Source organism: Harpia harpyja, chromosome 3, assembly GCF_026419915.1.
Source record: "Harpia harpyja isolate bHarHar1 chromosome 3, bHarHar1 primary haplotype, whole genome shotgun sequence".
Lineage (NCBI taxonomy): Eukaryota > Metazoa > Chordata > Aves > Accipitriformes > Accipitridae > Harpia > Harpia harpyja.
The window spans coordinates 65,932,699-65,946,115 of NC_068942.1; the positions used below are offsets into that span (position 1 = coordinate 65,932,699).

The 13,417-nt window shown below is 42.5% G+C and overlaps 1 protein-coding gene across 2 annotated transcripts in view; it reads right to left on the minus strand.

Annotated features, from left to right (window-relative positions):
* The window catches only part of PRIMA1 (proline rich membrane anchor 1), a 55,636-nt gene that overhangs the window by 19,104 nt on the left and 23,115 nt on the right, over window positions 1–13,417 (minus strand). For both annotated transcript variants that reach the window (XM_052783044.1, XM_052783045.1), the window contains exon 3: window positions 5,340–5,469. In XM_052783044.1, the coding sequence (XP_052639004.1) occupies window positions 5,340–5,469 (130 nt within the window). The remainder of the gene's footprint in view (window positions 1–5,339; window positions 5,470–13,417) is intronic.

Consider the following 13,417-nt stretch of genomic DNA (forward strand, 5'->3'; position numbering starts at 1 on the left):
AAAAGACACACAGATCCGCCCCCACAGACCTTCTTCTTCCCTTTGAGTGTCCCCCACTCAAACAGTACTTTTTAACTCGGCTTTTCCACCAACTATCTCACTTTACCTTCTGAGTAATTACTGTCTTTCCAGGCACCTGCTGAGAATTAAGGCATCATTTCAGTACAAACCCTTCTAATGCGTCAGGAAGAATAGAAGAGATTAACAATCTCAATTCAACTTGACCTGTCTGTCTTCAGCCATGATGTGAATATCCACTTCAAAGCAATTAAGTAAGTTTAGGACACTGTTCCATCTTCTCTCTCCCCATTGAGAAGCATTGTTTTGTTGCAATTAATAATGATTTTGGACTAGATTGTGCTTGGCCTCAGTGGCTCATAGGAGATAGCCATGTGGAGGACTACACAGTCCTTGCTCTTTGGGGAGTAAGTCATACAAAATGGGCTGGGGAAGAGGTGCAGGGCCATGGCCTGCTTAGTGGGACATACATCCCTGCACCATGGGACACGCTTACCACAGCCCCAACTCCCACTTTTTGCCCTCCTTAGGAAAGTCTCGGTGTTTTCCCCTTGCAAGTACCCGACCCATTTTGTTAAACAAAACCAACTTTCAGAACCTTGCTCCCGCTACTGAAACTAGACCTTGCAGTATACAGGGTCCATAAATCATACACTAATGCCAAGTACCCTAGAAAATACCTGAACAATGAATTTTAAGACAGTTTAAATATGACCTGTCATTTTATTTCAGTACAATGTTTTCTTCCATTTAATTATTATTGAAGGTGACCTCAGCACCTATTTAAGGAAATGCATATGTAGGCATTTATGGTACCTTTCTCTCAGGCTATGGGACACATACAAAACAGTGGCTTGACAAAGTTAGAATAGTGAGTAAAAGGTGTATCATGTAAAACTTTGCTATCATCAGCCTGCTTTCTCTGCTGACTTAGCAAGAAGGCTCTTTGGCAGCAAACCCTGCGGTACATCTGAGAGCAGAGGTATCCATCCTACCTAAAATCCAGCAGAGCCGAGGAGTCACATCCCTAGGCACAACGGGCTGCTCATGGGTCATCTCAGACCACATGGATGTTCTGGAGATACTAAGTACAGGTTTTTCACGTGTTGGAAAACCATCTGAAACACCTCCTGCCAGGTTGCATAGCTGGTGCATCAGCTGGCATGGAGACCAGGATGCTCAGCTTTGCTTTCCCCTTTGAGGTTTGAAAGATGGCTCCAGTACCTTAGTTTTATACAGGGAGCCAGGGATTTATTCTTCCTGCTTATGCAAATATCTTACTCCCCTCACAGACACTGACACACCAGTGAGCTGCAGAAATAGGAGTACATACTGCAGGTCCCTCTCTCCCCCATCTCAGTTGCTTATTTACCAAACAACCCTTGTTAATCCTCTTTACTGTGTTTGCTTCCCAATTCCCTCCAGTCTTACTGTCTAACTATTATTCAGGTGCTTGAAGATGTTTAAAAAAAGCTTAAGACACAGTCACCTCCAGAGCTGATTAAAATCAATTGAACTCCACTGATTGTTTTTTGAATCCACACTGATTTACACCAGATGAAGGTTTTTTTAGAGCTGCTGGCATTCACTGTGCACTTGACCAAGTCCACAAACCATGTAATAGTGAAATGATCCAGCTTCCTCTAGCCTGTGCTAGTTTATGAATTGTCCTTGGACCTTCTGCTTCTACTTCTTGGTGACAGTCTTCCAGGGAAAGAGAAAGAATGGCAGGCTTTTACAGACAGACACATGGTAAAGAAATACCTGCAGGTATTCCAGATTTTGAACCAGTTATTCATCTGCTCTTGCTATGTGTTACAGAAATTGCTAGTTGTGAGATCACTTTCCTTATCCATGAAATGAGCAGAAAAGTCCCACTGCTTACAGTGGGTCTGAGCCCTAGCCAGTGATTAAGCTTGTCCTAGAAATCTACAGATGTCACAGGCTGTGATTGCTGCTGGTGCTAAGTGCCAATCCTTAAATTTTTTTTACAGTGCCATGGAAAAGTTTCTTAAGAGAAAATTTACATTTTGTAAGAAGAGGAGATACCCCTCTGTCACCAAGACCAGAGAAAATATCTGTTCCTCCACTACCAAACTGAGGGTGCTATCACCACATGTGTAACCATGCGGCAGCACAACACAGTATCACCTGCGATCTCCTCTGGTGCTTGACCTATGCAGCAGCACACATCTGTACCTGGTGTGCCAGTCATGCAGTGTCCAACACTGCAAACACCAGCATCACACATAGGAAATTTAGAGGTTGCTTTAAGAGCCTTCGAAGAATCACCCCGTATGTGTCTTCCCAAGATTTTAACCTGTCTAGCAGTTCTGAGTATTAAAGCTGATTGACACATTTTGGTATTAGTTCCCTCATGGACCAGAGAGGTCAAATCCATCCACCGGAATGGACTTCAGCATTTCTTATGACCATTTCATATTGGGAGAACCTGAGTATTTCCAGGGGAGATGCAGGGATGGAGGTAGCAGCATGCTTGCTTGGTTCTGGTAGTTATTTTATACACAGAAACACCAATCCACTAGGTTGTACTTTATCACAAAAAGCCTTAGTGCCTAAAATTGGTCATATGCTGAAGTTTTAGCTTTTACAAGGGAAAACAAACCACCCCAGGAGAAACAGGTTTTATATAGATTGAATAAAAATACAGTTGAGTTATGTTACCTTAAGGTCAGTCACTCCCTCTCTTCCTGCTACAGAAAAGCAGAGAGTTTGATTGGGTCTGGCCCTTTGAAACCAGTAAATGAGATTTTAACACAATAGGATTTTTCTTTTTCTTTCTACTTCAAGTTCGATTCTTATGAAAGTGAGGGATTAATACAACAGATCCAAGCTCTATGCAAAGAAATCCCTGTTTGCACTTTCCTGCTAAAGTATTTAACTCTTGCTACACCCTACAACCAGATGACTGCTGTTATTTCACTCTTCAGTGGGGGTGGGAGACAGATTTGTCAGAGATGCTGCAGTGACAGAGGTCCCAATTCCTGGAGATGTGCAGGAACAAGGGCCCGGGAGGAGGACGGCAGAGGAGAGCTGGTGGGATGGGGGTGTGAGAAAGAACGGGGCAGAGCACGGTTGTGGAGCTGGAGGCTTGGAACACACTGGAGGGACTCTTGGCTTCAGCATCACCCAGATTAATCCCCTTACTCTTTCTCTAGCCACCTCTACCTCCCAGCAAAAACTAGAGTGAAGGATTTCTCACACTAGCTAAAGCCAATTCAGCTCAACAATACATGATAATACTCTGTGTCAAAGGCAGAGATGCTTCTCTTGTGAAAAGCCTTATCTTATTTCCAAGTGTTTATCAATAGGTATCTTTTACAGCGGATTAAGGAACCTGAACTACTGGGGAATGCTGCCAGGCACTTTAGGGCATCCTTTTAGCAGAGCTGTTTTAGGAAGGACTCATTGATGAAAAGAAATGCTCTAGTTTTCTATAAAAATATAATTAATAAGATTTTATTTTATAGCTGTCCAGCCCACATCTGAGCAGTTTTCAGCTTAGCGTTTCTCAGCAGTATGAATGTCAACAATAAGAAGATCTAAGAGGAATTTTCACTTTTCCCTGAGCCTAATGCCTATTCAAGTGGCTGACTTGTACGTTGATATTCACACTATTGACAAATAATGGGTGTCTTCATCAAGTATCGGTATTATTCTTCTCCGACATGAAGCATGAGACTGTTATGTGAACTCCCAAAGCCTTTTCAAGGCAGCTCTAAATTTGTATGCTTAAATTTCTTTTCCGTTCCTCCCATCTACCAGCATCACAGCAGATTTGAAGAGCAATTCCTCACTAGCCACAAGTTGTCCTGGAGAGTTACTGCTCCTGTAGGTGTATTTTGCAGCCTTGGCAGAAATCATTCACAATTTGGCACTAGGCAGACCAATACAATAGCTGTTTTTGAAACTAATACAACTTTCCACATGGAATTGGATCAATCCCCTATGAGCAGCCAATGGTAGATTAGGAACTACAAGTAAGAGATTTTGCACTGTGGTACCAATCCAGTTGGACTCCAATCTCAGTCATCCATAGATGATTTTTTAAAAGTGCAGTCGCTAGAGTGAAAGCTTTCCAACTCCTCAAAACTAATAAGCATTCATTTTAGCTAAACTAGAATAGCAAAGGTACTTATGTAAATTTAATAAGAAATTAAATACAGACTTCTGTCTTCTCGTTTGAATTCTCCCTTTTTGATGCTCTTGGATACACCATCCTTCAAATCCTGCATAAATTTTTCAGACAACCACAAAGCATGTGCAATGCTCCACCATTGCGATATCCCTGATAAGGCTCATAAAAAAATCTTGCGATTGCTTTGCATGCAGATAACATTTTTCATGAAAGGTATTTTCATTTCTTTTCCTTTTTTTTTTCCCCAAAAATATCACTCAAAAATCACAAAGTTGAGAAAAACATCATTTAATCCAAGCCACAATTCAGATGTCACTGCAGTATATCATGAGTTATGGATTGCATATTGTATTCTCTACTGCAGGCTGGGTGTCCCAGCTGTACTAACAGCTCCTGCCCAAGACTCCCATGGCATAAACCAGTGACACCATGAAGCCACGACTGTGGGGTGTTGTCAGAGCCGTACTGAAAACAATAGAGGAGAAAAGAAACTCCATCCATCTGGGCTACAATTCCCACAAGTTACTTTCTTCTCTAAATCAACACTGTGGACTTGCAGTTGGAGCCTTCATACAGAAATGTTCAAGTTTTGACTTCTTCCACCAGAAATATGAAATATTACTTAGGTGAAGAAATTATTCCCACTCCCATTTTTCTATGTAACTTTCTAACTACCAGAGGCCTATGCAAGCACATCTATTGCAAAGACAGTGAGCTGAAATGGTTACACATCGTGTTGTACATAAGCTTCACACAGGCTTTTACATTAAAAGAGACAAGTTTTGAATTTGATTCTAATACTACCAGAAGTGGATAGGACAGGGTTTCCTACCTCTACACTTGGCCAAGCCAAAGCTATTGACATTCCCCAGCAACCTGAAGCAATTTGACTTCGGGGAAGTTCTTATTAATCTGAACATTGTGGCTCTGTCCCATTTCTAGTTTTTCGCCTCCTCATGCCCATGACTGTGCATTGAACCTCATCCTTTACATAGGCAGGATACAGTACATAAAGTGACTTTCTAGTGAAAACACACATTGACTACAGGATGTATTTTGCCTTTAGGATGCCTTTAAACAGAACATGGTGTCAGCCAAGTCTTGGGACAACCTTTGTGGGGCTGCATTGCCCTAAGCATAGTAAAAGCATCGGGAGTCTTACCTTTTTATGGCTTTGTAGCAAATGATGACAACTACGAAGAGGAACACTAGTGTGGCGCAGCATACTGCAATGATAATAACCAGGCCTGGCCACCAGGTCTCTTCAGTGGGACAAAAGGTAGACTTGGGAGCTGTAAAAACAGTGTGGAAAAATACATGAGTTCTCCCAAATGAACAGTGTATAATCAGATACGCTTCAGTCACCCATGCAATAGTACTATGCCAGGGCCATAGATACATGCAAAGAGGTTATTTCACATTTAGGACCCATTTTTTTTCCAAGCAATCAACTCCTCTGTTTGGTACTAGATATTTCTTGACATGGTCCCCAGATGACCAAGCTCTCTGCGTCAGTGTTGTCCACAACTGGTGCTCAGCACGAAACAGAAAGGCTCAGCTCTGCTACCCATGGGAAACCTCTTCTCCCTCTGCATGTGCCATCTCCTGCTGCATCAGATTTAGTTTTAGAGAGGGATGTTGGGGCTTTCAAACCCCATTAGGGAGGTTTATCAGAGAGCTGCAGCAGTGCCTACCAATCAGTATTGCAGCCGCTATCATTTTAACCTTGGAGCGAGGAAGGGGGATTTGTTTTAAAAGAACAGGAATTTTATTACACTTATTAATTGCTTTTAGAGGACTATAGTTGACAAGCTTCTTTCCTGTTACACTGTCTTTGAATTGTAACTCCAATAGTTAAGAAATGTTAACAAGAAGAAATGTTAACTTGTGAAAATACGAGCAATTATTATTACATTTTTTCTTACTCGATTTAGGGCTAGACTTGTCTATGTAAGTACTGCTCAAAACAAGCAGTATTTTGCATCAGAAGGAATACTGGTGGCATTTAGTTAAAATATTTTCCATCAGGGCCATATTCCTTTTCCCATGCTTTGAGGGGACACTTGCTTCCTGAAGGGTGGTGAGCAAGAGACAATGCCATGCGCAGTACCAGTGTATTGCAGGGGGGTAGAGACCCTTAAAACAGTTTGTGCAACCCCATAAACTCCATGAGAAATTGGGTCACTTTAAATGAAGTTTAATAATGAATCAGTCAATGGGACTATCTAAATCTACATGTTCAGTTAAGTAGGGGAGAGAATTAAATATAGCAAAAGGAGCTTTTTTTTTGTGAGTCTAATTATTTGATCCGATATATCCTGTCTTCTGAACTTCCTGTTATACACATCACAAATAGCTGCACAAGTTCAAATATGGCATCACACCTGCATCATTTATTGTGATCTGACATCTCCTGTGCCTCTCGTGTTTGATTAGGAAAAGACATACACATACTCTTCAGTTAACACTCATTAGGTTAAATCCCGAAGTACACAATTACTGAGAGAAGATTTTTTCCAGTTGCATGATCTATAGAAGAACTAGCAACATTCACTCTGAGAAATCTGCAGGAGCACCTTAGAAAAAGACTAGGTAATGAACTGTGAGAAGCAATCAAAATAATAAAGCCAACAGCTTGACAATTTATAGGCAGTTCAGCATTTGGTGCCACATAAGAGGTCCTATCTTTCTCACATGCATCAGCCTTCAACACATGCTATCAGCATGATCATACTTGTCTAGCAAAAATTGTCTTCAATTTATTGTATATATATTGACTGCGAGAGTGGGTTTTTTTGTGTTTGTTTGGGTTTTTTTTCCTACGAGAGAGAAAAATAAAGCTGAAAAATTAAGTGATTTGAAGAACTAGTGGTTCCTGGCTCCTCTTTTGACAATGTGTCCACTCCCACACTATCTCAGCAACTGAATTTCTACTTTATTACTATGTCAGCTGCAGAAGTCAGTTTTCAGTGGGTGATGGAACTATTTATTGTGTTGTGATAAAGCTAATGTTTTTAATATTCTCTGAAAGTTTTCAATATTGTTATTTTCTAAGATTCCAGAACAGAAGGCATTTCAAAGATGACAAAATATTTGCATGAAGGAGCAGGCAGTGTCAGGGCCAACTCTACGCTCCTGGTGTTGTCCTGAAAAACACAAAAGGTTGCAGTGAAATCAAAGAAAACACATCCATCAGCAGATGCCATGTAAAATTAGATGAGATCATAAAAAAATGGGGCAAGTACATGTATCCTTCGCTAGTCCTTGTTCTTCCTCAAAGGCAGGATCAACCAAACCAGTCGTAAAGCAAAATGAGATGGTGAGACTGGGTAGTTCCTCAGCACAACAAATGAGACTGACGAATGGCAGAGACAGGGTATAAAGCAAGGCTTGCCACGTGCCTGTGCACCGCGTGCTCCTTGATGGTTTATCGCAGCACTTTTACAGGGAGAATAAACAGATATACGTGGGATTGAATAGTGAATATGACTCCTGACAGCCTGTATGTAGTTATTAATGACAGGAAATAAGAATTGCTGATGTGGAGGCGACCCCTAATCCACCTGGCTCAGTTCCCTTCCCCACTGATCCAGACCAGGCACTCAGAAAGAAGCGTAAGAAATCACACTGGAAGCTATCAAAGTCAGTTCCTTAGCGGCTGGTGGGTTTATATAGCTTTAAAAATTCTTTTCTATTTCTACCCCTTATTATTGCAGTGCTAGGTAATCTTGTTTTCCTTAGAAATGTCCACTCTTTTTCCAATAAGCTCCTAGTTGCGTGCTCTTTTCTGCCTTTCTCAGTAGGCATTCACATAGCCCTCATTACCGTGGCATCCTTAATGCATTTCTCCTCACAGTTATCCTCTGAGATAGAGCAGAGCTGCTTTTAATCCCCTTGCACTGATGGGAAACCCAAGCCCGGCCCGCTGCCTCTGTGTGCAGCTGGGAAAGTCAGCCGAGAGGGGAACTTCCCAAAAAGCCAGCAAGGTGCCTGGGAAGCGCCATGTCCTCAGAGAGGTGCCTCTTGGTGAGTCCCACAGTGAGCTCTCGATGTTAGGGAGGCGTTGATGTCTCCGTCCCCTTGGGCTGGGGCTCACAGCTCTGCTCCCTGGGGCAGCCCAGGGCTGGGGAGGTTCTTCCTCCTGTGCCTGGGTCCCAGACCCTAGCTCATCACCGGCAGTGTAGAAAAAACAGGTCGCACCTGGGAGGGGCTGAGCCTGCACGTGTCATGCCTTCAATCAGAAATTATCCTGGGGTGAGGACACCTGCAGCACCCTCTTGCAACTGTGCCGCTTTGCATGGAATAGCAATGCATTTCTCAGGAACTGTCCGAAGGAGCAAAGACATGGGTCTCAAACCCTCCTCTACGGACATACTGAAATTATTATAAAAAACACCGAGCAGAAGATGTCCCACACTACCTGTAACAATGACAATGTCCAGTTGTTTCATCGTCTTACAAAACCCTTGACAAAATGCAGGAAAACACTTCAATTCTCATGGTCACCTTCTTTGTACCACCTCTTTCAAATCCATTATAAACCCCCAAAACGTGTATGGTTTCAGAACCCAACTGTGGCCTTTCCCTTTTCGTGTAAAGAAACAGCCAGCCACGTACTGCCATCATTCACAGCAGTGTATTTGGGGAGTGGAGGACACCCCTGGGCACAAGGAGTCCCTTCGTCATCACCACAGGACTACCAAGAGCTGAGGGCTGGCCAGCCTGGCCATGGTGTTTGCTCCCTTGGCACCCGTCACTGGTCTCATGTGAGCAGCTTCAGCTGCTCCCAGCATGATTGCCTCCTGGTTTGACTCATTCCTGGCTGCTCTTCATTGGTCTCAAAATCAGCTGAATAGAGAAAGTGATTTTCACAGTGCAAAACAACTTGAGGAAAATGTGCTTTTCCTCCTAAGCCCTGAAGTGTCGTTCTGCACATTGAACACACCATTGGGTGGAAAGTGGTAGGAAAGTGATGACGTTTTAAAGAAGATAAGCAGGGTGAGCTAAGCAATCACAGCCCATCATCCTGATAGAAATCCTGCCAAAATAATGAAGATCTCATTCAATTAATATAATATTATAATAAATAATTGATGCTAAACAGCATCAATTCTCATGATGTGTTTAGGAAAACACATCAAACTAACTACATATTTTCTGAGGAGAGTACTAGTTTGGTAAATAGATGTATTAGAGCTGGTCTGATAACTTTAGACTTTGGTTTGACAACTTTAGACTTTGGTTTGACATTTGACTTAATTCCACATGATGTTGGGGTTATAAAACTATAAAGCTACACAGTAAGCGTGGCACACATAAATTGAGTTAAAAGCCAGAGAACTGGGATGTCTCAAAATCTAACTATAAATGGAAAGTCACTGCTGAGAGAATTTGTTTTTTAACAATGACTCCCCCCTTCCCCCTAAAATAGGGTGATGGATACTGGTAGAGTTTGTAAATGACTCAGGAATGTACTCCATTACAAGTGGAGACTAAGCATGTTTAGATTAGAAATAGGGTAATTATTATAATTAAGGGTAATTATCCATTATAATAGTCTACCAGCTCTGGTGGAGTATTTAACAGAAAAATTTAGTTTAAGGTAGACTTTTCATTTTCCTAAAAGAAGTCTAAATTCAGCTAAAGAGATTGGACTCAGAATAAGAATTAAGTAAAGAAAATGCTCTGTCTCTGAAAAGTCCACATGACCACAATGCCTTTTTTCTCTTGGCCTTAAAATTTATGAACTACAAGTGTTGGTTAGGTTTACTCTTAGAGGGCCAACACCTTCTCCTATCCCCAACAGTACCAGGCCTAAATAAATACAATGAATAAACAGACCCATTTCAGGCCTGCAGTGGGTGGCTGGATCCAACTTACTGAAAACAAATTCATGAAAAAGTACTTTTAGAGCAAAGGCATCCTGCAAACTATTTCAGCACCACAAAAATCTTACACACTTGCTTTCTTTGACTAAATTTGTTTTGAAGGCTCAGCATAAAGACACAGCTCCAGTTCTAATGTTAGCAGGTATTTGTACACACATGGCTCTAGCCAGAAATGTGCATACCAGGAAAGATTAGCTCAGCTACAGAGGGTTTCCCTCAATGTCCAGGCACAAAAATAGAGGTTGTGTCACTGGAAAGGAAGTTTCCATAAAATTACAAAGAAGTCTCTGAATTCTTTTTAGCAAATCTCAGAGTGGGTCACTCTCAAAATTGTCCTGAGCTACTAAAACCAGAAAACAGTGATGAAGCTGTCCTAGTCTTCTGGATTAAGCATTAAATCGTTTTGTGTATGTTATAAAAGCCACACATACTTGTACTGCCTGCGACAGAATATAGAAACGGGACTTGGAATCCTTGGATATGCCCTCAGGTTATCTTTAGTGGACAAGGCTGTACTTTATAAAGCTCATATTTTGGAAATCTAGTACTCCTGTCATTTATTTTGATTAGGATTATTACTTTCCATTGCAATATGGGTTGTAGGCTAATGGCTCTTCACATAGGAATGCCGGGACATTAGCAAGTAAGACCACCAAGTCTGTCAGGAGAGAGTAAGTGCTCCATCAAGGGGGTTACACTGGGCTGAGTGGGTGCCTGTGTGCAGCCCTCAGCAGCGATGCCAAAGCAGGGAGCCTGCATCAGGGCATCTCTTTCCACCAGCCCTCGCCCATCGGCCAGCCCAACAAAGCAAAGCAAAGCAAAGCAAAACAAAACAAAACAAAACACAAACCCAAACCAAACCAGACACAGGGCTGAGCTGCTGAGTGTGCACTGATGCGATGTGGAGGGGTGACAGTGACCACCCTCACCTCTCTACAACAACAGTAACTTCATGCCTAAAAAAAGAAGAGTGCTTTCAAGATAAATCAAAACTGATTACTGTTTTTCCTCCTGCTTTTATTCCTGTTCTTGCAGAAAGGTCAAGATTGCTGGCGTAATCATCTTTATCAGACATCTGCCCGTTTTTAATAGTGTACACTCACAACAGGCTAAACCCCGCCATCTCTATGCCTGCAGCACTCCTCTTGCTATTGCAGGGCTGCCTGAATCAGCCATGCACTTTTAATTAGCATGCTAGGAAGCGAGACTGGATTTTATTTTGAAGGCAGGATCATATTCTGAGGGCCTCGAGTGTTTTATCAGTCTTGGTTGGAACTTAAAAAGGAATGGGAGATGCAGGCAATGTGTTTCTAGCAACCTCTATGTATGTCACATACTTTAGAGACCTGTTGATCTGCTGGCTAAGGCAGGGTTTGGGGTTCTAGTCTCATCTTCATTCTTATTTGCCTTATTATTTCGATATATTTACATAATTTGCATGTTGGCATCTCCATTTGCAAGACAGAGAGAAGCCACTAGTGCCTACAGCCATTATCACACTGGGATGCAGGAACAAACCCAGAAAACGTGGAGAGGTTTAGATGTGATTTCAGATGTCAAGGTATATGAAAAGACTCCCAGGACACTCCATGCACAGTTAAATATGGAGAGGGATTTTGAATCTATTGCAGTCTGGGTCTCTTCACATCAAGATGTCTCATTCAACCCCCTGTGGAATAGAGTTCAATGAATCCCCTTACTAATGTGAAATAACTTGGGTTGTGGGAGGAGAAACCCTACAGAGGAACAGTTACACACACACAGACACCAAGGCTCGGACACTAACTCTATAAGCATTGTATTGTGTAAAAGATGAGAAATGAGGAGAGCCTCCATCACACGCCCACATCTTTTCTGAGAAAGCTGATTTCAGTGCTGAGCCTGAGGTCACTTGCCTACTTTCACGTAAGGCCCTTCACTCCCCCCAGCAGTGTAAATTCACCCCAAAGTGAGTGCTCATTAACTTAATGCTGATTAACTTAATTGTACATCAGAATGAAGCCTTAGGCAGCTAATTAAAAAGGGCCAAGAGCTCAAGTGATGTAAACTGGTAGAAGTCTACCCACCCATGAGACTGGAGACAGCTGAGGACCTTGTCCCAGCATCTGCATGATGACAGTCATAAGCGCTGCTCCAAATTTTGCTGAAGGTCAGGAGCTCAGTCCCCAGAGCCCTGGAGGCTGTGGTCTCCCCGGGTGCAGGTTTTGTTACCTAACCCGGGGCGACGTGGAGAGATCTGTGAGTCAGTGTCCCCTCAAGCGACCCCTCTTTGTTTGCTGTATTTCGTCACGTAGGAACCGCTACAGATGTGTTTGGGTAATCCACGTGGTAGGAACGTGCTGTGTGTACCCAGGGCTGCTAACAGCGAGAGGCAGCCAGCACAGGAAAAACAAATCCTTCAAAAGAGCCTTCTAATGAAGTTTGTGGTACTGCTAGACCTTGATACAAATATAGACCTTCAGCTGTTATTCTAAAAGGCATTTCAGGAACAGGCAAAGTATATGTTCCCTTCGAACCACATCCATCAGCACTCTTGGATTTGAGGGGAAAATTTCCTGCGAGGACAGGGGACCTGGATATGGGGGGGGTCTTGGTGCCTCCTTCCAGGGCAGAAAGCCACGCATGCATGCATGCCATGCAGTGGCTCCTCCGCTCACCCCAGCCTCACGTTTTGCCCCGACACGCAGGCCCTGGGGCTTGCACGTGGCCAGAGGGAAACCTCAGCTCGTGTTCACATCGCAGCCACAGCTGCCCACAGAAGGCAATGCTCAGGCTGGTGATCAGTAGAAAGACAGGCTCACAGAAGGAAGGATTGCCATTTTCCACTGACAGGTGAAGAAGAGGCTTGTCTAACTGTGTCAGGTTTCTGTGTGCTGTGAGAGGAGCTCCCTGGTGTTTGTGTATATATATATATACACACACAATATATATATGCATATGTATATGTATATACATATATGCATACACATATGCATGTATATTTATGTGTATAAGCACACATATATATGTGCAAAGGATATATATGATATATATATTTAATGTATGTATATAAAGGGGTATACATATGCATCCATGTAAATGAAACTGCTGCCAATAATTTTGTTAAATGTGTTTGCATTCTGAGTGGCTCCTCAGGATTAATTCGTAAGTGTTGGTGACAGAATATGTGAGAAACTCTATCAACTCCTTTTTTTCTTCTCCCTCTTCCCTGCACTTGAGATTCCTTACATCGGCTGAACATGTAAAGGCAAACATCCACATTTGGGGCACCTCTGTATGTGTCTGAAATGATTCATTTTGAAGATACAGGAGCTAGAAGATATGAATGGATGCACTTTGCTGTCTCCCTGGC